General features: G+C 40.8%; 1 protein-coding gene across 1 annotated transcript; it reads left to right on the forward strand.

The window, feature by feature from the left end:
- The first annotated feature begins 11,223 nt into the window (after positions 1 to 11,223).
- Positions 11,224 to 21,604, forward strand: LOC310952823 (receptor activity-modifying protein 1). Its single transcript, XM_083921553.1, has 5 exons — positions 11,224 to 11,363; positions 13,586 to 13,703; positions 14,752 to 14,797; positions 15,443 to 15,581; positions 18,420 to 21,604. The coding sequence occupies exons 2-5, from the start codon at positions 13,674 to 13,676 to the stop codon at positions 18,676 to 18,678; spliced, it is 474 nt and encodes a 157-aa protein (XP_083777679.1). The 5' UTR covers positions 11,224 to 11,363; positions 13,586 to 13,673; the 3' UTR covers positions 18,679 to 21,604.
- The last annotated feature ends 4,920 nt before the right edge of the window (positions 21,605 to 26,524 follow it).

Below are 26,524 nucleotides of genomic sequence, written 5' to 3' on the forward strand. Positions count from 1 at the left end.
TAGCTTTCCTTAGGAGTTGCTCACTCCCAGCACCTTGTCCCGCCTCCTCCGCCAAAGCCAGAAGCTTGCCTTCTCTGCCTCCTCAGCCAGCTCTTTGGTGGTTTTGTGTAGCTCCTTACCCCTCAGCCTTAGATCTTTCATTAGGCGAGTTGTTGAGTCTCCCACAAAGCCCCTGGTGCCCACCTCCACTGGGAAGAGTCGTGTCCTCCAACCATTCTCCCTGCATTCAGCGACTAGATCGGTGTACTTTGCTCTCACCCTCTCGTAGGCTTCATCCATCCCCTCCTCCCATGGCACCGTCAGCTCCACCAGCAGCACCGACCTCCCTGCCTTGGTCCACAGCACCATATCTGGTCGAAGTGTGGTGCTGCAGATCTCTCCTGGGAAATGGAGCTGCCTGCCCAAGTCCACCTCCATTCTTCACTCCCCACCTGGTGACAGAAGGGTGGGTGCAGGTCTCCTAGGGACAGTTTCCCCCGCTTCCCCCTCCCTCAGGAACTGGGTCCACCGCTGCATGCCCTTTTGGCTCCCGTTGCTCGCCTCTTGCCTTATCTTCTCCACCACCTCCGCCAGCTTCTTCAACACCTGATCGTGCCACCATCTGGACCTGCCCTAAGATAGCGCGGTCTTGCATCCTGCCAGGGTCTGTTGTAAGGTAGCACTGATGGTCCCACAGAGGTCGCAGACTTGCTCTGTGCCCAGCCACTGTTGGAGGTTTTGAGGGGAGGGCAGAGTGTCATAAGTTGCCCTGAGGAGGAAGCTGAGTCAAGCCTGTGGCAGCTTCCAAATGTCCGCCCAGCCACCCAACCCACAACCCCCTCCCACGTCGTCCAGCGACCTTGCTGCCCTTGTGCCACTTGCCCTGTACTCTTCCTCAGCTATCTTCGTCACTTCAGTGACCACAAGGTCCTTCCTCTCCTTTCTGTTAGCCCTGGACCACATCTTGGGCAGGTCTCCCTACCCAAGGCCAGCACGCCCCGTCTGGACTCTGCCCACCACCTCTTGGTGTTGCAGCCTGCCCACTGCTTTCTGCACCTCCTCTTCAGCCTTCCATTTCCTTCCGGTTGCCACACAGGCTTCCATGTCCCTCACCGTCTCATCTGCAGAGTCCTCAGCTCCATCACCAGCCTTGCCTTCTCCTGCCTGTATCCTACGGTGATCGATTTCACGGGGAGCTGAGGCGTGTTGTTCGCGTACAGGCTGGCCGATGAGTGGCACCTTGGGAGCCCTAGCCACTTGCGGACGAATGAGCTGGCTCTTGCTTCCATCTTGCTTACAGCTGACGAAGTAACTTCACACAGCTTCAGAGGCCACATTACCCTTGGGTACAGTGTGAAGTTGAAACACCAGACCTTGTACTTTCCAGGCAACTGCCTTGAATCGATTTTAGCCAGGCCTGTGGAAAACTGCTGCAGTATGGTCTTTCCTATCTCCTTGTCTGAGAGGCTGAATGTGTATTGCCTCCCCAGACTCCAGATAGGCTGATCGGCGATGAGTGGAATGTCTTCCCCGCCAATGGTAAATGTGACCCTGTCATGCCGCTACCCTTTCCGAAGGGACAGGCTCCTTGATTTCCTAGCTTTGATCTTCATCCTGGCCCAGATGATCAACTCGTCCAGTCTCTTCATGAGCCTGGATGTGCATGGGGCAGTTTGGAGCAAGCATGTGATGTCATCCATGTAGCTCCTTAGTGGGGGGAGCTTCCGTCCTGTAGGTAGGCGGGCGATGCTATCCATCCGTCATGGAAGGCTCCCATTGGCTCGTACTCTCCATCCAATGGTCTGTCTACCCTGGTCCCTGTAAGTCGACCAAGGAAAAGGCAGAAACCAAGAGGAAATGTAACCTACATAGGAACCAAAGAAGAGTCAACATTGGGGATTCCTTTGACCGGTGGAGAAGGATTTTGGACTAAAAAGAAATTCTAAGACAACATTCTTTTCTTTGAACAGGTAATTGAGTTTTATTGTGGTAGATGTTACATAAATAGCCCCCATAAGTCTGTGCCAATACTGGCTTATGACTGTGAATGTCCCTCTTCTGATAAACGGCTATGTCAACACATGTTAGCATACGTTATCCATGTGTTTTAAGCTGGCCTATTGCTCTGCCAGAGCAGGCATGTCGTTATGAGGCGAGGGAGGGTGATCACAACTGTTAGGAAGTCCTGACGGCTCGTTTAAAGACACAGGTTCTGAATACAGGCTATGTGCATTTCTCTGTGGATTGAGCATTTTGGTACTTTAATAATACTTGAATACCTGCTTTATAATGACAAAAACATTGACATCTCACTTTTTACATGTTATTGATCATAGTAACAAATGCATAATACACAACTTTGCAGGTAAAAAAGCATGCTGTGTTTGGCCTACTGAAACCCAACATTACATGAACCATGTAACCCTGACTATGTGCAGAGTTTGTTTCATCTTTCTGTCTCCCTCTTCTTGCCTCTTTCTTTCTCCTATCCTCAGTTTTATAGCTGTGTCTGAAATGACTCCCTGTTTGCTACATATGTGCACTATATTTCATTACATTTGCATAATGCAGTGTTCAGCATGTTGGGAAATGTGCTAATTTACTTTCTTGCTGAGAGTTACGAGAACACTGATATCAAGCTCTTTTCTGTCTTTTAGATATGAAGCTCCAGCCATAAGAAGTTAGCTTATCATAAAGACTGGAAACAGGGGAAACAGCTAGAATGGCTTTGTTCAAAGATAACAAATCAGTTAATTCCAGACCTTCCAACAGGTTACACAAATATTCATCGAAGATAGCCAGGACAGGACTTTGACTTTGTGACTGGATCCATCAGCCCTGGACCCCTGGCAGCTGAGAGACTGCAAAATAGCAACCAAGGTTATCATGGGTATACAGGTAGAGGTACTGAAAGCTGACCTCCAGAGTGCAGTGTAACATTGCCTGTCAAGAGGAAAAGGTTAATGCGTTCTTCACCTAACTGCACACTAAGATAAAAGAAAAAAAGTCTCTGTGGAAACAGAGCTTTAGAAAGAGAGGATCGTAAGACTGAAGCTGAACAGGCAAGAGAGACACCCATCAGAAACAAATGAAGACAGAGATGAAGTCTGACGCTGAAAGTGAGTGAGGACCAGCTGCTGATTAATAAGTTGACGACAGAGCAGGAGACACTTTTGGGAGTCCTTCAGGCCCTCAGAAGTGCCCAGACTTTGAAGCCAATTTGACATAGTGGCTTACCAGTGCAGCTACCGAGTCTGTCAAGTGATGCCACCTGGCCCAAAAATACTTAACTTCCATGGGGTTAAGAAAAGTCTGTATATCTGTGGAAATTACTCGTTTTACTATCAGACTTTGATCCACTTGGTCCGTTAACATTTGTAAAGTCTAGAAGAGGATCTTCATTAAAACATTTAATCCCCATTGAAGTTAGCTCTGCACTAAACCAGAAGTATTCAGCTTGGCCAGTGGAAGTGTCTAGTGCGCCGACTCTATTGGCCACTAAGGGTTTACTTACACTTACCATTCGTATTGTGAGTGGATTTGTTAAACTAACCTCTCAAGTAAAGAAAAGAGGCAGTTTGCTCTCCTCTCTCTGTAACCTCATATGAGCTCTTCTGCTCATCCCCTCTCTCTTTTTCTCCTTACCAACTGTGGCTGTTTTTTTTCCTCTTTCTCCTGGTCATCCTCTGTGGTGGTGGAATGCCTCTGTCCCGACACCTCATTCATGCGGACAATCACGGCCAAGCTGCAGCTGTGGGTTTCCCACTCAGCCCTCTCCTGACCCTGGAAACTTGCAATCCTAAGGCAGAGGAAAACCATCATGGCATAATGACAGTTAACAAAAACAACAGCATTCGCCCCTTTTATCTCTACCAGACTAATTTTCTCCAGAATTGTCCTAATTACAGAAAGAAAACAAGAGAAAAATGATCAGTCAATCATGTTAACACGGGGATGCAAACTTAGGAAAATGTAACACAGAATGGCAAACACAATGGCCCTCATTTATCAATCTTGCGGGAAAACGGGCGCAGATCTGAGCGCAGAATTGGTCATAGGAAAGGACCCACGTGTGATTTATGAAACATTCGTATCGGACCAATCTCAGCGTACGAATGAGCGGGCCTTGATAAATGCGGCGGCTGAATTCGATCGTCATTAACATGTTACGCCCTTAAATATTCCTGGTTCGGAGGCCTCGCCCATTGAGGTCAAACATGGAGAGACGTAACACTGGTAAAAAGAAACTTTTCTGACACACAGATCGGCATCCTGACATTCGAGATGGAGCAAAATAAAGATGTGCTTTTTGGCAGTCTTAAGAGTGGAATAAAAAGGGGCCCATAAAAACGCTGTATGGAAAAAAATAACGGAGGCAGTCAACCCGAAGCAGCGCTCCACTGTGACCCAGATTAAAGGATTCAGTACAAAGGAGCAGAAGGGCATGAATGATAATCATATTTTGACATGTGATGTAATGATGGACTAACACAGTCATGATGAACTGGTGCTGCACCACTTGAAGACTGAACTAAACAGGAACATCTCGCCCATTAGGCAAGGAAGATATTTCCTCGTCTTTGACCGACCCCAGGATGCACACAAGGGTTTCCAGCCTTGCAGTGCAGCTCCAGTGTGATGTCAGCGCAGCTCACTCATGCTTCAATTTAGCAGGTCTGGGAGTATGAAGTAATGTCTGTCAGGGCCATCTATCCTCACTTTGCCTGATTCTGCCACTTACATTAGACTAGACTGGAAAAAAGTTTGTTTGCTACAGGACCACTTGGGAAAAAAGAAAAGCTTATGAATGTTAAGTTTAATTGGGTTTTTCTTTTCCACCCAGTTGACTGCTGTTTGTGTTGTATGAAACCAAAAGTCAACATTGAGTTATTTTAACTCAGTACTGTATGTACCTAGCTAAAGTAGCATGAAAAACATACCTAATTTAACCCAAACCTTAACAACTTTTTCTCTTGGTCTTTCTTTGAGTTTTCCTGATGGACTATATAAAGTCTCCATGATGTCACCCATACGTTTCTAAAGAGACAAAATCAAGGAATGGGTTCCAGGCTGTAAACATGTTTATTTCTGCTGTAAAGGGCATTTTGACAAGGCTGTCTATGGGGGCTGACTCGCATTTGAGGTAGCCAAAGGTCTTGGTTTTCCTGTTTTTTTTTCCACTTCAACAGTATATCAACTCCAGTTCTTCACCAACCTTGTCCGATCTTCAGTCAGCTATAGTGGAAGTAAAAGTGCCTGGCTGCTTTGTTAATCTCGTTTGTAACAGTGTATGCTTCTGTTGCACTACGTTTTATGTTATAAATGTTCTTGTTTCTATTAATGTGTCTGCATTGTCCCTGTGAAAGTGGTGGAATGTGACTAAGTACGTCCACTAAAGTACAGTACTTGAGTACAGCTTTGAACTCTTTTTGTTTGTTTCTTTGTCTTGTGCTTTTTTATTTATGTTTTGTGTAAAAATGTGGTTTTATACTTTTTATTGTAAAACTTGTTTTGATTATGTGTTGCAGGGCAACATTATAAAACAGAGCTTCGTTCTCCATTGTTTATGACTGACCGAAGGCATCAGTCTAAACCCTTAATTCCACCAGGCGCGCATGTGCGCCGTGTTGGCAGCGCCGCAGCTGCCGGAGCAAATTGCAGCCATTTTGGTCAATGTTTGTGAATCCACAAGACATGCCCTTACAATAAATCCCTTCTTATTAATCAACTTCGGAGTCTGTGTTTGGATCATCTGCAAAAATCATGACATTAGTTTTGTTGCTTAAACCTAACCAAGTAGTTTTGCTGAACTTCACAACGTTAACCACATGTTTAAAACTGCAACTGCAGTGTTTTACATCGTTTACATTACAAATGCAGTTTATTTAGGAGACAAGGTTGATCCATGTGTCTCTTTTGTGAATCAATATATACTTTGATCAATGCAAAGGCTAAATCAGATTTACACAATTATTGAATTACCCATATATATGCCCTGAAACTGTATCTCACTTGTTAAGCTCTGAAATACTGCATTTTACGGTGTATTTCTGTGTATCTGTACCACCTAATTGTCTGAATCGTTAATATCTCTCTAATGCAAAGCAGGGTGAAGAAAAATCTGTTAATTGCAGGACCATACAGACTAAAAAAAGACTGATTCTATGCAAATAACAAATGTTATTTGTTTATGTCCCCCCTTGCTTTTAAAATACCAAGTTTACAGCACATGGCATCTTTGTTCTACACTTGTTCCTACCTGACAAAATATTTTCCATGACTTTAAATTGACACACTGTCAAAACAGCACTTATCTGATGTGTCCTCCGTTTTCTCTGTGACTTGGAAATGTGAAATCAAATAAAATGGTAATGTTTCCTTATGACCACTTTCTCCCTTGACAACTGCATTATGATTATATTATGTGTACGGGTTGCCTAGCAACTCCAAATGAGTGGGTAATAGCTGAACAATGTTGGAACGTTTAATTTTACACTTAAGCAGAACGACCTGATAATGCATTGCTGAGAGATATTTTAACCGAACTCCTGAAAGATTCATCTTTCAAAAAGTGATTTAGTCGAGACAAATGGAATACCAAAGAAAGGTGGTCACATTTTCCACAGTCTGTAACTTTCCTCAATTATGGATAGACTTCAAAAGAGAGGAGTGAAAAGGAGGCCGATATTTGAGAGGCTTCTGATATCCTGCAATGTATGCCTTGTGTGATCAAGCCCAAGGGAGGCCGAGGAATATATAAACTTAACAGCTAAACACACCATTTTAAACATTTTAAAGCATTTCTTACCATAAATCCCAGATGATTTAAGAAATATTACGCAAAATGTCATGGTGTTCTGTTTAGAACATAGACTGTATATGAAGATTGAAGGCTTGACATCTCCTTAAAAGTAAAGCTAAAAACATCTGGATTGCCCCCTGGTTGCTGGTTGCAGTGTAGGTCATAAACCCTGCCACGTCAATGTTAGTGGATTGGACACAGCCAAACAAATACATTTTCCCCAAAGAAGCTTTCTGTCATTCTTTTCATGCTAATTTTCAAGTTCAGTGTCAGGTCTTTCTAAGTTTTGTTTTAATTAGCTTTTTTATGCTATAAAAAAGGGGATGAAACATAATGATTGACAGCATGGATGAGATTTCGATCACAAGAGCACAGACTGTGGTTGCAAGATAACAACATGGCAGCACCTGCATCCGGGATATTTTGGCTTCACTTTTGTATAGTGGAAGGAAATGAAGACATGTCGTCCATCTGTCATTCTTTTTTCTGTTTTATAGTATATGTATAGATATGTTTGATTGATGTTTTTATGTTTTGTTTTAGACAATAACTTAATGTGCTTTTATTTGATGGACATAAGACTACAATCTGTTCTTATCTGATCTACATAAGACAATAATGAAATGCTTTTCATCTGATCTACATGTTGTATTTTTATGTTGTTTTATTTTAGAATGCCAATTAACAACAGCTGAAGGGCAGATGAAAACTCGCCTTTAAGCTAACAGGGCACATGATGTTGCTCCCGGCGATAAGAGCAAAGCGACAAAGGTTGATCACATCTATCGCATCCATCGCCTCATAGCGTGTGTTGCTTGAAGTTGAAAAATTTTAACTTTTCACCTCTGTATGGTGACAGCCAATCAGCATTGAGATTGCGGTGTCATCAAAGTTGGGGGAAACTAGACTGTTCATATGGATATAACAAAGGACTGTGGATGGCAGCAACATGCCTTTATGCATCTACCAGAAATCCAGAAGAAGAAGAAAGCTGTCAGTGCAGAGTGAAGTGCACCCTATACGGCTTCAGAGGATAAATCACTGATGCCCTGATCTCACTGCAACAATACGGCTCTTTTGAGAGCAACACACTTCCTCTGAGAGCTTGTTTCTGTTCTTTTGGAAGCATTCAAATCCCTGTTAACACTAGCATAACTTCCATTTAGCACATGAGCAAAGTAGGCTGAGCCAGGGGCTCCTCGGCTGCTACCTGCGATTGAAGAGATGAAGCGATGATCAAAAATGTGACCAATGTGAGCAAGAGACGTGATACTCGCTTTCCGGTTGATTTAATCACCTCTAACGCTCCCGGTGTGAATGCAGGGTAACTCTGGTGTATTAATATTTTTTTTAAAGATAATTTTAACTGTCCCTTTTCTAAATAAAGATATTTCAATTTCAATTTCACTTTTTATATACAGTCTATGGTATTATTACAAGTCTTACTCACATGCTTCTTGATCAGGTAACAACAATTAACAATTTAGGTCTTTGTGTGTTTTAATATTTATTTATGTAAATATACCTTACCCTAATGAGTCTTATAGCCCAGCACTACTTTTTACCTCCAGGCTACACTCTCAGAATTTTTGGGCCCAGTGAAGAGATGATCATTTCCCTCTGCTTGCTTGGTAGCTAGCAACGTAAGTTAGCATCTCTAACATAAGCGCCCCTTGTTTTTTTTTTACATTTGTATAGCTATTCAAATTAGATGAAACCTAATACTCAATATAAAAGCCCAAACCTGAACAGGATTATGGTTTTCTATCTGTACATACTGCATATGTAAAGTAATTTGCAAGGAAACATACTATAATGACAAGCAATATTAATATTGAATATTTTACTTTACTCCATTCATTGAAACAGAAAGGTGCTGATGTAAATATACCTTACGCTAATGTGTCTTATAACACAGCACTACTTAAAAATACCTGTGCCTTAATAAAAATCTTTTTCCATGTAAGTTTTGAAATTCGCCATTGTCCAATGGCATATGATGATCATATCAGACAATCATCATCAGACCAAAAGCCGATGGGTTCTGAGATTGGGACGTAATGTGAGCTGTTACGTAAGAAGAGGCCGACCGCCTGGCAGAGAGGAGGCACATGCGATGTCAGGTGTTGAGGCAGTATGCTAGCTCCACAGATAAGTCAGGGATGTTTTTGTGCAGCCAGGTCTCTGTTATCGCCTTAAGGCAGCTAGTTGTGCGGTGGTTGCTAATCAGCAGTCCCATGTCATAGAGTTTGTTCCCCACATCGGTAGGGGGATCCCAGGGGGACCCATTCATTGAATCACTCTCTTTAACGCAGAATCTTAGTTAACATTTTTGAGGTCAAGGTATGTTTGTCTAACTGTAAACAATCTTGAACAGTGTAGGTAAACATTCAATTCCTTTTTTGGGAGCATTGGGCCAGGAGCACACATTGGCCCTCATTTATCAAACGAACGTACGGCAGAAAAACGTGCGTACGACCATTTCCTGGCAAACTTCGGCATTTATCAATTTGGACGTGAGCGGGAGCTCCGATCAAATCTCATGTCTGGTCTGAGATTGTGTACGCAAATTTCAGCCTGTGTATTTGCAGTGCAGCACAGCAAAATCTGGCTGAAAATAATTAACAAACCTCAGCTGTCATTAAGCATAAGCAATCACATATTAAGAACAGATCAAACCGGATTCTTAAAACGAATGAAAAAAAAAAAAAAATTGTGGCTGGAGCAATTGATTGTACTCATGTGCGTCTGACGGCACCGTCCATGAATGATTACGCATTCATCAATCGCCAAAACTGCCACTCGATAAATGTACAGGTGATTTGTGATGATAAGTTATCGCTTTTAAACGTGGTGGCCAGGGGGGACACGATTCTTTTATATTTCAAAACAGCTTGGCTCCAGCCCCCCGCGACCCCGACAGGGACAAGCTGTTGAAGATGAATATATGAATGAATGTGTTGGCGCGCGGCTGCAGCAAGGCGACCTGCAGCAAGGCGACCTGCAGAGCCAAAGTCATCTCCTCGGTTAGTGGCTACCCTCGATAAATTGCATTAAATCAAACAAGGTATCAGATGATTAACATCTTGGTATGGTTCTACTAGGTGACAAAGGTTATCCCCTAGCAGAATACCTTACCCCGCTGGCAAACCCAGCTACAGAGCAGGAGCGCAGGTTCAGCAGTGGGCACACAGGTCACACTGGAGCGCTGCTTCGGGTTGACTGCCTCCGTTATTCTTTTCTATACAGTGTTTTTACGGGCCCCTTTTATTCCACTCTTAAGACTGCCAAAAAGCACATCTTTATTTTGCTCCATGTCGGATGTCAGTCTGCCGATCTGTGTGCCGGAAAAGTTTCTTTTCGTACCAGCATTTCTCCTCTCCATGTTTGACCTCAGTGGGCGAGGCATCCGAACCAGGAATATTTAAGGGCGTAACATGTTAATGACGATCGAATTCAGCCGCCGCATTTATCAAGGCCCGCTAATTCGTACGCTGAGATTGGTCAGATACGAATGTTTCATAAATCACACGTGGGTCATTTCCTACGACCAATTCTGTGTTCAGATCGGGCAAGATTGATAAATGAGGCCCATAGCCTTTTTACATCATGAATCATTGCCTAAAAGACAAGATTTTTTTTTGTGCCAGTCCTTTGTCAAATTTGGTAACTCCCAATAATCATGCATTCCAATCATTTATGATTTAAGAAGAGCCTTTGACAGCCTGCAGTACACCAGTGGAAGCATATTTTGTTCCCAGAGTGGTTCACTCCAGCTGCAGTCAGCATGGTTTAATGGTTTATTAGTTAGGACTGGGATTAGTGTTAGCTAAATGTTAAGACAGGCTTCCAGGAATTGATGTAATTAAATTGTTTACTAAAATGCAAGTAAAGAATGTGTGTTTATGTACATGTTCACATTTGAATATGCACATCCATAGTCCGCCCTGAAAGTTCTGAGCATGGATGGGTTTATTCAGGTTCTGTGTTTCCTCCTGGAGCTCTGGCTTAATATCAGTCCACATGCGGCTAAAGTGGAATGGAAACTGTAAACTGCCTCAGGTTGTGAATGTTTGATTTTGTTTGTGTGTTTGCTATAAGAGCCTAGCAACCTGTTTCAGGTATTTCCATCATTAGCTCAGTGCATGCTGGATTAGCACCCCCTGATCTTTAACCCCTACCCCTCTAACCTTGTATAGGGCCGAGCATAAAACATTAACATCGAATTTAAATAAATACATGAGAAACCTCTTTATACAGGCTTGTTTACAGTGAGGCCTCTTAGTGTCTCTCTGGGGAGACTTTGTGTGGAACATGTCTCTTGGTAGCATGGGAAAAAGCCAGGCTCAGTCTGGGAAAGGAAGCAGGCTGTCCATCCGTGTTGCACAATCCAATTAGCTCTGAGTTGCACCGATAAGAAAACTAGACCAGATCACACAGAAGCTTTTTGTGACCAGTTGTGCATCTGTCAGTCCGTTGGTAAACCGTTTGAAGCATCCACAGCACAGGTTCTTATCAAGGCTTTTACCTGGGATCCACAAGGAAACAAAACGGCTTCAAACGGAAAGGTCACAAATCTGGGGTATGTGCTTATAGAGCATTTGCTCTTTGATTATCAGTTAAGGTTTGTGAGATTTTAAACCTGCTGCATATAACTGATGGCTTAGTTGAGCACAGTAGTTGCACTTTTGTTCAATAACATTATTATTTTTCAATAATATAAAAGGGATTAAATCCATATAATTAAACATATGGACCAGGGATTTAACTTTCAATTATGGGAATTCACAGCATTTACAGTGTATTTGTTTTTATACAAGCTTATATACTTATAAAAAAGAAGAAAAAAAAAGATCTTCCATTCACTGCATTCCCTGGTAACATCTGTTTTCATTGTCTGCCTCCCACGAGATAAGTTCATTAATTTGTGGGAATGTCCAGGAAGCAGATGGCCACCACGTCTGTTTTATAGAGCTTATAGGGTTTTTTTCTGTTTAAAACTTGTAGCTGGACTTTTTAACATGTTCAGAATGCGTTGGAAGTACAAGTTAAGTAAATGTAAGGGTAGACTTTGAGATTTAAGCAGCAGTGACAGGTCCAGGAAGAAAGTATTACTATAGAGGTCATGCATTGCCTTTGTGATTTGGTTATGTGTTTAAGCAAAGTACTGTGTTGCACATTATTACTCAAATGTTGGGGAGGAAGTGAAGAAAATGGATTTTCCAGCTGGAGAAAGTGTGCCTGTGCGGCTTGACATGACAGATATCACAAATTAAGAAAGTGTTTTGTTCTTTATACAGAGAGAAATCATTCCGGCTCGTGCGTATCCACCAGTCCATTTATCTTACCATATACCATGTTCTGGGTGGACACTGAATTCTGCTGGGTGACCATTAAAACCATTGATAGCATAAAGAATGGATAAAGCCTCTACATCAATGTCAATTATTTTAACTTGATCCAATCATAGTTGCCTACAGGCGTCGCCATCTTGTCAGACATTGACTCTGCCTCATTTCTTCTTACCAAAAAAAGGGCATTGATGAGACATTGGGGGCAGGGACATACTTCCGTCTGGCTGACGTATGCCTATTTTGCAACATTAGCATGACCGCCAGGAGCTAGGCTCATAATATAAATAAAGGCTGAGTTGGGAGTTTGAGCTACTGGATAAACGGGAATGGGTGAAGTGGGAGTCAATGTTAAGAATTTTCCGTAACTGGGGTGAAACAGGTGTATTTTTTTATTTTGTAACGGGAACGGGAGGGAGCGAAATTCCACTCCTGTGTCAGTCTCTAGCGGAAAACACACTGGCAGCCAACATTTATGATCTATGATTTAAACTGATATTCAACACCTTACCATGCCCATAGACTGTAAAACACCGACCCTCACAGTCTGAATCCTCCCAGTGCTCATTGCAAGTCACAGTGCAAGTGCTGCCATTTAATTAGCTGGCATAACAGAGCTAACACGTTGCAACATCTTTTAATTTGTTCTATAAAAGAAAATTCTATAATATACTGTACAGTTTATGGTTGTTACCGCCATCTTGTCACGTATGGTAACACCATCACACAAATGACCACAGTCAAGGTCGAGATGACAGAGTTAGCATGCTAATCCTGACAACTAGCCTCCGAGGAGAAGTGAGGGCCGGGGCTAGCTGTCAAACAAGAGGTTGCGCCGCTAATTTTTAATAAACTTTAACCTCCAATAAAATAAAAACTAGCCTGGTACAAAAAAATTCACCCCCCTCAGTGTTTTCATGGAGATATGACCTAAACATACAGACTAGAATGTTTTTTGTCCCCGGAGTGAATTAAAAAAGAATGGATTGTGGCTGCTGACAGCACCCTGCGTACACCAATTGCGTATCACTTCTTTCTGCCCCATCTTAAGGTTCCGTGCACAAAAAATATTGCGCTAATGATATTATAGCCAAAACACACCCAGAAAGTTTTGCAGCCGAGCACCAGTCTGCCCAGTCTGTGCTATTGGTATTTTCAAATGCACATCTCTAGACTCTCTAAAGATGCTAATCATTTCACTGTAATTGTGTATGGCTGTTAAAAGATGATCTTTGTCGATTGGACTGTTTTTGCAACGAAGCTCTTTTGTGTAGAAAGGGGCACATTTTGCACCAAATGTACGGTATGTATATTACTTAATTTAAATACGTGAAAGTAGCACTGGAACACCCAAGTGCTTAGCAGCGCAGTTAGAGATGTAGTTTACTCTTTGTTGGCACTCACATGTTTTTTTTTGTTTTAATTGAGCCTGTTTTGTATTGTTTTTGTGCAGGTTTAGCAGACACAAACGCTGCACAATCCTTTTGTGAATTTGCCCCCTAGTGTAGTCCATCACTGGATCATCCTCTGAACACCAAAGGATGGTGACTGTAACACACAAGCTGCAAGAAGTAAGTTACACTGCCCCTGTGAGAGGCACCCAGAGTGATCATCTCACGTCCCATTCACCGTTCAATACGTTACTTCAGACTGTACACATGGCACATGATTTGTTTGTGAAAATCTTAAAATTGATTAGGGGACAATGGCATGGCAGGATAGCTAGTTTATCTGTTTTTTTAAACATACTGTCATATTATATTTACTTTTTGTCAACCATACACAATGTTATTGACTTTGAATCTTGCTATCATATCGTTAGCTTTTGGGCTCACAGCATGGGTCGGACGAGAAATATCTCCTGCTGCAAAGTAATATAAGGTTTGTCCTAGCTTGGCATCACCTGACTAATTTGCAAATATGTATTAGTCTGGAACCTCTACACCGAAATCAGTCAGGGCAATGAAATGATGCAGCAATTATATGACGTAGCCTGAGTGATGCATGCAAGGCGATTGGGGATTGGTCTCTTTTGGAGCAGGGTATAAAATGGTGGCCAGGTCACAATATTTCAGTACACTAAAATGTGTTTTTGAAAACATTTGAGCCGACAAATATACAACACAGTTACAGAAACTTGATTAATATTTGAACAGTGCAGCCTAGTTTGAAAGTCTGAGTCTGAGTTTTGTTTGCCTGGTAAGTATGGTAACTACATTCTAGCATGACGCTCCCGTCATTCTTTGTCTTTCACCTGCCTCTTAGGAGATAAACGCTTGTGATTGGTCTGCAAAGTGCCAGGTCTCCTGGAAATCTGTTTCAACCGGGGAGGGGGAAAACGTATCTGTCAGAGCAAATAAAACATGCGCTCAGCAGATTTGTCTGTTCCCAGGCTAGATTGTTCCAGGTATTAGTCAAACATTCAGGTGTTAAGGGGGAAACTGAGTTATGGCTTGCAAAAAAACTTTAGAGTCTGATTGCAAAATGCATGCAAGTATAAATAATGGTTAAAAGTTATTTTTTCATGGGCAAGTGACCATGGTATACAGGGATATCTATGTTGTAAAAGCTGATCCTCAATGACTCATACAGATCACAATTTATATTTTTCTTTAATAGATGGTGTTGACTGCATACTTGTTGGCACTTTTCTTCATTTGGACTGGTAAGCTTGAATTTCAGTCTAGCCAGGTACTTAATTTGCTGGCAGAAGGTCAGTCATTATATGCCCAAAAGCAGACATCATCAAGTGGGGTTGAAGCTTTAAAGCAGGAAGCATCGTCACAGTGATAAAAAGGCTAGACAATCACATATGTGATGCACCATCCATAATATACAATAACAAACTAGAGACCGGGGCGACCGGTGGCTGAGTGTTTAGAGAAGTTGATCCATGTAAAGAGGCTAAAGGTACTCCAGTCTCCCCCTCTCTCTCTCACCTCCTATATTTGATAGGAAGCAGGAAAAGTATACAACAAAATGAATTGTGAGTTTGGTTGTATTAAAATTGCAGGTAGGTTAACAGAGAGGGATGGAAGGGACATAACGGATGTGACCTAGTAATAACCAGGCTGGGATATGCTGATTGAAAGACAAGAAAAAAAGCAGAAGCAATCTTCCAGGTAGAAATAAAACATGTGGACACAATATTTCACATTTTTTAAATTTAGCCTTGTAGTATGGATTATTGACAACATACTTTATCTAGCAGACATTAAGCAATGTCTGTGTCTATGATGTTGGCTGTTTGTCTCGTGTTGTATGGAGCAGTCTTTTACTCTCACTCATGCTAAGTGTCTGTTTTCTCCAGGAATGGCTGCAAAGTATGTCGTTCCAACATGTGACCAGCACATGTTTGACAGTGGTGTTGCCAACTGCCTGTCAGACTTCAATAAGAGCATGGAGACCAGTGGCTATCAGGACAGGTGCCCATGGCCTACTGTAAAACGGTACATGTTTCTTTTTTCATTAATTAACAAATGTAGGGTTCTCCCAGTTACTCTTCCATATCAATTTCTGTACTTTTTAAGTTGTACCCTATATTTTTACTAAAAATGGTTTTGATAACACAAAGCTTTGCTTCACAATACTCTCTCTCTCTGAGGTGCCACTCTGGTGTCCTCTGGCAACATTGCGTGAAACTTTTCATAATACAGTCAGACACTGATGATAACAATATGAGCCTGTCAGAGGCAAAAACAAGCACCTTCAGTGCCCTCTTTGAAAACTTTGCAGTCTGATTCACAGCCACCAGGTTGCAGCACTCTGACTCAATACCAGAACAATTTCCCCAAAAGTTGTTCCCATTAGTTAATTCCCCTTTGAAGCTCAATATTTTCAAACCAGGACCTCCAGTATTTGTATCAAGTAGCTTGTGAATAATGTCAGATAAGACTTAACTAGCAAGTATCAGAGATATACAATATTAAAGGACTCAGATCATGATTGGGGCCACAAAAAAAAATGTGACCAGGACATCCCTGGTTAAATGATAAGTTGTGTGTAATTAGCAAACACATGTTATGATGAATAAACACCATAGCATCTAAGAGTAATGGTTGCTGTTTGAGCCTTGATATGCATGTGTTACGGGGAGCCATCCCTGAGCTCAACATCAAAGAGCCCAGTGAGTGAATACTGAAGGCTAGATAAAATGGCACATTACACACATTTTATGGCCTTTTCAGTAAAGATATATGACCTTTAGTCATGGGAAAGTCAGATACCTCCCTGTTTCCTGGCTACATTTGGTGCCAGTCGAAGTTTCAGCTAATTACTCAACTTTTAATGATAAAAGTGCTAGACTGTTGCTCCTGGGCCCATATTTCCAGACAGAAGTTGTTTGTGGAGGCTTTCACTCATGCTGTGCTACCTACAACGGACTGCAATAGACATTAATTATGGCTGCAGTAATCCATAATTTACTGTTAACATGGTTTTGTGGCTAAGCTCCCATACAGCTCTTATGGTGTGTTAGGGTGGAGTGTCCATCAGCACAAGGAGCCCAGCTTGTGGATCAGGCTTCCAGCTGTCAGGCTCAATTGAAACTCAGTTTTCCACACTAAAATATTGTAGTGTCAACTGCTTGCACGATTTATGCTGCTTTGGTGAGGCTATGGTCGCTTCTTCACCCAGAACACTTGACACATCCAAACTTAACAGTGAAATGCAAGCTGCCTCCTATTATAAAAACTTTGGAGTCGCTAAGGTTAGATGTTTTTGATATATTATTGACGTTGTTTTTCATCCATTTTCATATGAAATGAAAGTCAATTCAGACTTGAAAGATGTAAGCGTTTGGTAGTACAAGACAATAAATATGCATTTACTGTATTTTTGTCCAATTTAATTGTACTTTTACGCTGTAAATATCTATAACTGTGAGATGTTTGCATTGCTTCGCCATGCCACTATCATAATAATTGAAACCTGAATGCAGGAATGGTGTACACTTAACTAAACATATTTGAATTAGTAAGATCTGAGATCTAAGATCCTAAGACTACAGACTATCAATTCACAAAACCTTTGATCTGAAATTGTGCGTATGAACTTTTGTGGTATTCATACTTGCGTGCTTCCTGCTTGTTCTTAGGTAAGATCAAAGCAGGACCTGGCTGGCCTACTTTTGGAAATCACATGAACCACCTTCACATGTCTGCACAGCACTTATTTAAACAGAGAATACATAGCTTTTAAAGCTGGTTCGTCTGTTACTTCAGTTATTTCCTTCTTCAAAAGCGAGCCAGGAGGTTTCGTTCAAACTAAATCATGACTGCATGCCAAATGAATCAGAGCACACAAGGACAAAATTGATCCTTACAATATGACCCTTTCCTGACAAACAATGTCATATTTAAAAGGTAATTTTAAACAGTCTGGTGCAATGCTCACTCCACATGAAACACACAAGTGCTAATGTTACATCACTTCAAGCTATCTTCACGGAGAACAATGAGGACGAAACAGCATCACCAATCCAACGGCACGTTAGCGTAACGTTCGCGGCCGAGTCTGTTTGTAACCAGTAGACTGCCAACAGCATTATCTTTACCTGTTCAACTGACATTAGATAACAGACCATAACTGTCCTGCTGTTATTACAGACATTTGAACCTACCACGGACACTTGCCTCGTTCATGGACTCTTCGTGGTGCATCAGAGTGAAACACTGATGTATGAAACTGCCATAAGGTTGATTCACTTATTAATCAAAGGTGCAGGAACACAGATAGGGATCGTTCTGGCCCACTTTAATCCCAGGGTCTAGCCTAAATAACAATGAAATTAAACCTATAGGGTGAAAAATGGGGAGCACACAACTTTGCCATGCTGCTCAATAGTTTTATTAGGTATGCAGTTGGATTAAGGGTCAGCAGGAGATGGCTTGGTTAAGTGTTTTTCTACGATAGAATTTTCACAAGTCTGCATTATTATCTTTCAAAATAAATCCAACTTTTCATTTAGGTGATAACCTGAAACACACTCCCTCATTGATGGAGCACACTCTCAAAATACTGAAAAAAAAGGTACACACGCAAATGCCTGGCATGCACATCCAATTAAACATCAATTGTGATTCATCAACATAGTCAAGGGGTAAGAATAGATTGGCTGTCAGCACACGTTTCATGAATCCCACATAGGATTTTCTTATTTTCTTATTGCTTAAGGCACAAACAGTTATAAGAGTAAAATAAGAAAACATCCATGCATCATGCTGAATGTTAGTAACCATTTGAGCCATCTTAACATTGTGCTCTGCCTCTGCTCTCTTCTCTTGCAGCATCTACAACAACCTGAAGAGTTGCGTGGATGATTGGGCAACTGTGTCTTGGTGCAAGGGTCAAGGATTTCTAAGTGATATGGTCTTCCTAGAGGTTCATAAAATGTACTTTAAGCTGTGTGGTCTGGTCCACGATCCCCCGCTCACCACTCTCATTATGTTAATAGCACCTGGTATCATTGCAGCACTCTTTATGCCATTTCTATGTGTATCTCTCCACCTGGAACAAACATGCCACTTCAGGTCTCTGATGCGCTGAGTTGACATAGGAAAATTGCATTATTCATCTGGGACTTATTCTCATGGTTGTGGTCATTCTGACAGTGGGTCATGCCAACTGTGGCACAGAGATATTGGGAAATGTGGAAATGGTGCAAAACAATAGAACATCTGCTTTTAAAATAAACCTTAATTTTACAAATCCATAACATAATCCAACATAATCCATGGCTAATTTCTGTGTTTACTTTACAGTTCAGATTCATGGACAAGCGTTGGAAATGATTACTGTAAAACTAACGGCCCAAGCTGTTTGTCCCGATATAATCTTAACAAAATGTCTAGAATAGCCACAATTATAGAAATAAGACCACAATTTTCTCTTAATGATATAATCCGTAAGATGTACATCTATTTAATTGTCTTCTAAGTTACTATCTATCAAAAAGTGAGCTTAAACAATGGTAACTGATCATATGACCCGCTCATGAAAGTTCTGAGTTAGGCTTGTAGTAAGGACAGAGGTATATGTGTGTTTATGGATGGAGGGTAACATAAAGGGGACAGACCGGATGTAGAGAGGTGAATGTGTGTCAATAGAGTTAACAAATGAGAAAAAAAAGTCAACACACACATAGTGACCGTGAATGTGACAAAATGGAGGCTCTGAAAGAACAGGCTTGCCTGCAATTACATCTTACTGCCAAAGAGGCTGCTAGAAACAAGGTATCTTAAATCTTACGGAGTACAACTTCAAGTAAGCTTTAAGGGTTAATCGCACTGCACTTAGTCCAGGGCTAAGGGAGCTGTTAGCTTCAGACTAAGGGAGCTGTTCATAATTGCATCCTGGCACATTCAAAGTGGGCTGACCCGACTTCAGTTTAGGCCTTGCTGGCACTTTCCGGAGCAGAGTTAGCATTGAGTTTGCAATTGACCCAGGGCTAGTAGAAGTGAACTGTAAATTGTAGGGCCCTGAGCTTAGGTTAACCCTGGGTTAAGACTGCTCTGTCTTCGACTCGATGCAAAGCGTAGAACTGTGCAGCGCAACTGTCGTTGCTAGTTTCCAACTGACGCAGTTGTTATTTTCACACTCAGCGCTTGTGTTGTGTAAGTAGCAAATGTTGTGCTTCCATGGGTGTGTTGGTCCAAAAATGAGTTGTGGTCAGATGCATTGTTGATGCATTGCTATCTTGAGGCAGCAGGAAGCTATTGCTCCATTGACCAAAAAACCTGGTCTAAAGTAAAAGGTGCAGTTATTTCCTGCTATTTACAGGGTGCATTAATCAGAGCAAGATTAGTGATTCACAGATTATATCCGCAGTGATTAATCCACGGATCAATCATAAACATAATCAGTCAGATTAACCCCTTGACCTGCACTGGCCTGCCGTTGGGCCCTGCCAACGTTTTGTCTTTTGGAGGCTGTAGAAGGTTATAGAGAGATAGAATGAAGTTATTACTACATGAAATAGGAAGATCTATGCAATCCATTGGTACCAACCATGTCATGCTAGTTTGACAGGAAGAGAGCTTAAAGCTGCAGTCGGCAAGTCTGGCAAATCGAGTTTACTCGGTCAAATTTCATGTTTACAACTCTCACGCCCCTCCCCCACTACCACTGAGCCCCTCCGCTCCCTCCCATCGGGTGCTCATCAGTGCGCATACACCAGAGTCTGTGTCTTCTCTCGTCGAATAACAGCATGGGGTACACGCTTCATGGAGGTAGGCTGGCTAACTTACTCATAGATAGCAAATGCTAACGTCATTTAGTGTATGCCTAGCTTGAGATGTGGGCCTGTGATATTATAACATGTGCAAGGGGGGAGGTTGGATCTGTGGCGTGTGCACAAACTGAACTGCGCTGAGGATGATACGGGCACGGTAGATTTTTGCAAAACAAACAACAAGCTCTACGTGCACTCCAAGGCGTGTTTTTTTCTAAAACCGGAGGATTTATGTTGTTCTATCGGAGAATAGTGTATATGATCGAACCAATGTTGCCAACTGCAAATTTAATATGCTCCAAAGTTTACTTTACTCCGAGAATATGTGCAGTCTAGTTGGACACAACCTAAATGCACTAGCTCCATGCACTTTAGACCATGTGCCATAGATTGTCTAAATAGGGCCCTGCAAGTGTCAAGGGGGTTTAGTTAAGTTAGCACAGGCGCAGCTTTGAGCCCAGGGCTAAGGACAGCCCTGAGCCGTGTTCACCTATGAACTCAGGACAATGTCAAGATAATCAGGACTTTCCCTTTCACACGTAACAAAAACAAGAAATTCCTTGTCAGATCTTGTTGTTCTTCCAGTTTGTAATTTGGTGACAAACATGTCCTTTGTTGCTCCTTGAATTTGTCTGAAATTTCAAAGTCAGCTCTCACAGACAGATCACCTCTCCAGTTAAACATTTTTGTTGCCTGAGTAAATTTGAGTAAATCACCCTGCTTCCACAAGCTCTGTAATGGGTTTTTCTTCCAGTGTCGGGTAGAAACGTCTTTAACAGGCCCACTCGCTCACCATGTATACACCGCCCAATGAGCTTCTGTATTTACACACGAACTCAGAGCTGGGAGGGTCAGCGCCAACAGATAATGTCTAAATAATTTAATGTTTGCAGTGTTTGTGTGAAAATGGCTCTGGGCTAATAGAATGCAGAGTGGAAATCCATATAGATACAGTACATGCATACACACATATACAAACAGACAAAAAATAGCACTCCACTCTTAGAATCTGTTACAAGTAAGAAGTAAATCTGGAATATTCTCATCAGATTCCAAAACTATAGTCATACTAACATTCAATTTGTTTTTTTTAAACATTAGATTGCATGACATCTAATGTGCGCCACATGCCACTATCACTGTTGTTATTGTTCTCCGGCTGGGTGTGTCAAAGTTCTGTACATCAGCGTGCATTAAGCATATCATAAATTCTGTAGGCAGAACTTTATACTTGACTGAACTTTCTGGAACTCATTATTCTGTCAGATATGGTGAACCCCACCCATCTGGCATCTATAGTAAGCAGAGGAAAACAAAACATAAATGATTTACTGTACTGTTTCACGCCTACTTCACTCCAGAAGTCTGTGTAATACTTACTTAGAATAATCTATATTGTCACTTTTTCAAGCTGATTAAAAAAAACAACAATGATTCTGTTTGTATTTGAAACACATATATTTAATTCAGACAAAAAATAATGTCTTACAGTTGTTTGAAAACCTCTTTACAGCAATAGTGACATGGACCTGCTATTCAAGTATCCACACGACCTAAGTGACAGTCTGTGTTACGATTGCAACCATACTGCATTTCATAATTTTATTCAGTATACAGATCAATATACATCAAAGGATTGTTGAGTCGATCTTATGAAGACTGACTGTGTGTCATAAAACAATGTATAGCTCCATTAAGCTTTCAATTTGAGCTATAGTGTGGATCTGATGCCAACACATGGCAGAAAGATGACGTAACAAGGGCATTGAAGAGAATGGAGCATAAAGCTCTGCTTCTGTTTGATGTAAAACAAGTTACTGTGAGCCTGTTTTAAAATTTTAGATTTCTTTGAAGAAAAAAAAAATGCTTAATGCAGCTTTAACATGTTATGGAAACTAGAGATGTTCCAATACCATTTTTCCCTTCCCGATACACATACCGATACCTGAACTTGCCAATACTGAGTACTGATCTGATACCATTGCATTAATAAAAATATATTTAGAGAGATATATTCAATATTTTTTTGGTATGATTTCTATCATTTCTGTTTGGCCTATCTCAGGTTAAGCTATTTGTAAAACTTGACCAAATACATACAGTTAAGCGCTGTGTTTCCTTTTAAATGTCATGAAAATTTTGAGCGAAATGTTGAAAAAAAGAGTGAATAAAATAGGCTGTGTAGTTTGGTCAGAAGGTGGAACTATCAGCTACACATGGCTGTAATCCTTCAGTAAACAAGAGCATAAGAAGTCAAGGTAACTAACGCCTCGATTATTTAACTGCATCGACAAGAGAAAACTAGAGAGGTCTTCAGGTTTTCGGTTTAACGGGGCAAGTTTTCTTGTCAGCTAGTATAGTTGTATTTTAGAATGTTTGTAAACAACAGGTGTCAAGACACTTCCGGGTGGCAGAACGTGAGAAGCTTCCACTGACCTGAAGCTGACCAGCTGCTACTTTAAACAGTGTTACCCAGTTAAAATCAAAAAGGTGTTGTGTTTGGGGTTGAGCCGCCTGATATACAGCCAAAGGTGCAGGGTTTTATCGATTTCCTTCAGAAAATACTACATGTATCCAGGTGAACCTGTGGGTGAGGAGGTTAAGGCGAGTGGACGTCGTCTAAAGTACGAGTGCTGCAGAGAAGATCTAAGACTGTCTGGACGAGGAGCCTCTTCTAACAGGGCAGACTGGGAACCAAACCTCCATCATCGTGTTTGTGGAGACATTTTCTCACAGAGAACAGATCTGTGTCACCAGACGGAAAGTTTCTGGCAAGATTCTATCAAACTTTCTGTTTAACCTTCAAATATAAATGATGGGGTAATGTTTAGAGCTAATTTAATGGTGTTAAACTAAAGTCTAACTTCTTATCTTTGTAACCAAATAACGTTTTAACGGCCTGATTTATCTTTGTGCTTACACGAGTGGTCAAAAAGATGCTAACAGCAGTGAATTACTAGATCTCCTCGCCGGGAGCTGCTGGTCGTCCACATTAACATCAATGCTGTCAAAACATCCGGGATCATGCTTCAGTACTTCACAAATAAAATTACATGCTCCAAAATATAAACATCTTAATTAACATTTTTAATGTAAACCACCACCTCAGGCTGAGCGTCATTCCTACTGCTTTCTCTCATCAAGGGATGAATGTAAATGTCCATGTACAAATATGAAACTTCACTTGTAGATTCTTAGAAGTGTGTAAATAAATTCTACTTCCACTTTGCTGCAGATCACACATTAATTCGAGCCATTTTCTTGGTCGAAAGGGCTTGTTTACTAATGGTTCCATCGGAGAACACTTTGGCTTTTGCCACCCGGAAGAACGAATATTATTGTTGTGACGTCCTGGTGAATTGTCGTATTGGTAATGAAAGAGGCTGAGTGCTGAAACAGCTGGTCACCCATGTGAGTTAAATCTTCACTAAGTTTTTTCATCATTCCATTTAGCGTATCAACTCTATTCTGAAAGAGGCAAAAATAACCTAAAGCGAGCGTAAACATTTTTAATGCGCATTTGAGGATGTTTTATTGCATTTTGACGTTTCTATTCATCTTTTCTAATGCTTCAAAATGTGCATTATTGCATGATTGCCATAGAGCTTTCTATTATTTTTTTTAACAGTCAGTCATACATAAACAAATGTTATTTAATCTGTATTTAGGCAGTACTGAGGCATTGCTGACACTGATATTGGTATCGGTGTTGGAACGACTTTAATGGAAGTAATAGCTTTAAATGAGCGATTTGGTTGTATAAATCATAAGCATTCTTGAACAAACGTACCCACAACATTGAAAGAAAAACGATTTTGTTAAAGAAAGCATTTGAATGAATAAAAAAAATACCTGCAAAGGATTAGTATTTAATTTACAACCTACAAGATCGACAAAATGTGACAATGAAGACAAACATTAGGAAAGTAATCCTGCTAAGGATCTTATCCTGTGGTATGTAGCGCCATTAAAGAAACAAGAATGGCATTCTTATAGTATCCAAATGATACCAGACACTATAATTCTGTGCTCCTATATCAGAGTGAACAGACTTCCTTATAATAGTGGATCTAGTTTAACACATATCAGATTTATAGTTAAATAATGGTTGAAGAACCTGACATATTATTCCATATACTAGAGTTTCATGATTGCCAGACGTCTTTACTCAAACCAAAGATGTTGAATTAAAAGAGATTCAACATTAACAGAGCCAAGTCTTAGATTTGGGTGGGTGGTCTGCCCTGCTACCATGGTGGTATAAGGTGACTGAACTAAGAGCTTTGACATGGCAGAACCTTTTTGAGGGTGGAAAAAAACCTAATTTTCTTTTCATCCTGCGTGTTTCAACATCTAGTGCCCAGACGGGACAGAGTGGCAGCACCACACCTTTTATTATCTTAAATAATACCCACAATTCCACTTATTCTCTTGTGTAAACACTGAAAGGATGTTTTTCTAAGTATACGCTCACAGGCTCTGTCTTGGCTCAGGCCCACACAGATCAACACATACTCAGACACACCAGTTCCTGCCATAACACGAGCACGTGGATGTGTTGAGCTGTGTAGCAGATTTGTATTGTAAGACAACAAAGGACACTGGCCCCTGTGACTCTTTTACCACTGCGGGTCAGATGTTAATTTAGTATTGGTTAAGACAAAGTTTGATTGTAATCTTATTAAAATTAACGTTTTGTTCCCAGCCTTTGATCACAGTTGGTGCCCATGTCATCTTTGTTTCTCATAGCAATGCACTTGTAAGTGTTGTTTGAATAGAAAGGTAAAGTCTCTTTCCTTAAGGTGGACCACAATGGGACCTTATTTCGTAAAAAAAATGTATGATAGTGAACGACGAGACAAATATTTAATTTAACATATTTAAATTTAAAATAAAATTTGAATTGACAAATACATGTGTAATTCATGGCATGATTCAAACAGGATCAAACTATTTGTCTCTCGCCATTCCCTATCACACATATTTTTTTCTAAATAAGGTCCCATTGACTTCCCCTCTCTATATTAGCATGTGCTGGTTAAATATGGAAGTTAATTAATGCCAAAACTATTCACAGAGCACAAAATATATCAATGATTAAATTATGCTGATAGTCTCCAATAGAGCATGCATGGACAGATTTTAAAACAATTTTTGTATACAATGTTTAGAATCTGCTCTCACTTTTCTCAAGCTATCATTGGACTCAGCTAGTGAAAACTGGTCAAGTTGTTCCTGGCTGCTGATTTGGGATCAGTTGTAAATAACATTGCCTTAAATCTATGCATTGGTTAGTTTGATGTTAGAAGACAGATTGAGCTTTTTTATAGATCTATCCTAACTTCTTTATCACTATATTAGCATTGAAAAGACACAAATGCCTATTTTGGCCTTGGACAGGACTCAATTTGCTCTGGACTTGGACTCAGCTTGGCCTCTACCGCCATTGGACTTGGCCTTCACTTGGAATCGAATGGACCTGGTCTCGGACTTGACTTGGACTCGATAAAGCTAGTCTTGACTACAGCCCTGGGTCATGTATTCTGTGTGTTCTAGTCAACATTAAAGTTAGTTTACAGATCAAGGAGAAATGTAGCCATGTGGGCATAAGTTTTAATGCCTTAATCTCCTTTCTCTCAGTCCATGGAGTGGTCAGTCCATTGACTCTGGTTTTTGCCCGTCTCCGGTCAATCAAACAAATACAAATAACAAATAAGCAGCTGCAGGATTGGCAAACTCCATTTCACCCAGCACCACCCCACAGTAGCTGCACCAAACAACAGACAACCCTGGCAATCTTCAATGTCCAACGCTATTGGCAGAAAGTCATTGTCAAACTTCTCAAATTTCTTTTTTAAATAAATATATTTTTTCATGGTACAGCAAAACTGTCCTTCTGTATTCATCAAAACGCCCCGGTGTATTATGATTATTTTTAAATATAGCTTTTAATAAAGATTCTACATATTTAACCTTTAATATGTATAAAAAAAAATATTTATCCAGACTAGTATTTTAATCCTGGCAGAGGGGAGAAAGCATTAGAAAAACAACTTTTCGGGGCAATCATGTAGGAATCTCTGTGACATAATTGTTTTAAATTTAATGTGAACATAAAATAATAAACCCATTAAGATTTTACACATTCTTTAAAATGACTTG

Source organism: Echiichthys vipera (assembly GCF_963691815.1).
Source record: "Echiichthys vipera genome assembly, chromosome: 10".
Lineage (NCBI taxonomy): Eukaryota > Metazoa > Chordata > Actinopteri > Perciformes > Trachinidae > Echiichthys > Echiichthys vipera.

What these genes read in the sequence shown, in the direction of transcription:
- LOC310952823 (XM_083921553.1), top strand. Translation starts at nt 13,674, where the DNA reads ATGGTGACTGTAACACACAAGCTGCAAGAA. An exon ending in ACTTTTCTTCATTTGGACTG is followed by an intron (nt 14,798 to 15,442) that starts GTAAGCTTGAAT and finishes TGTTTTCTCCAG; the next exon opens with GAATGGCTGCAAAGTATGTC. An exon ending in CCATGGCCTACTGTAAAACG is followed by an intron (nt 15,582 to 18,419) that starts GTACATGTTTCT and finishes CTTCTCTTGCAG; the next exon opens with CATCTACAACAACCTGAAGA.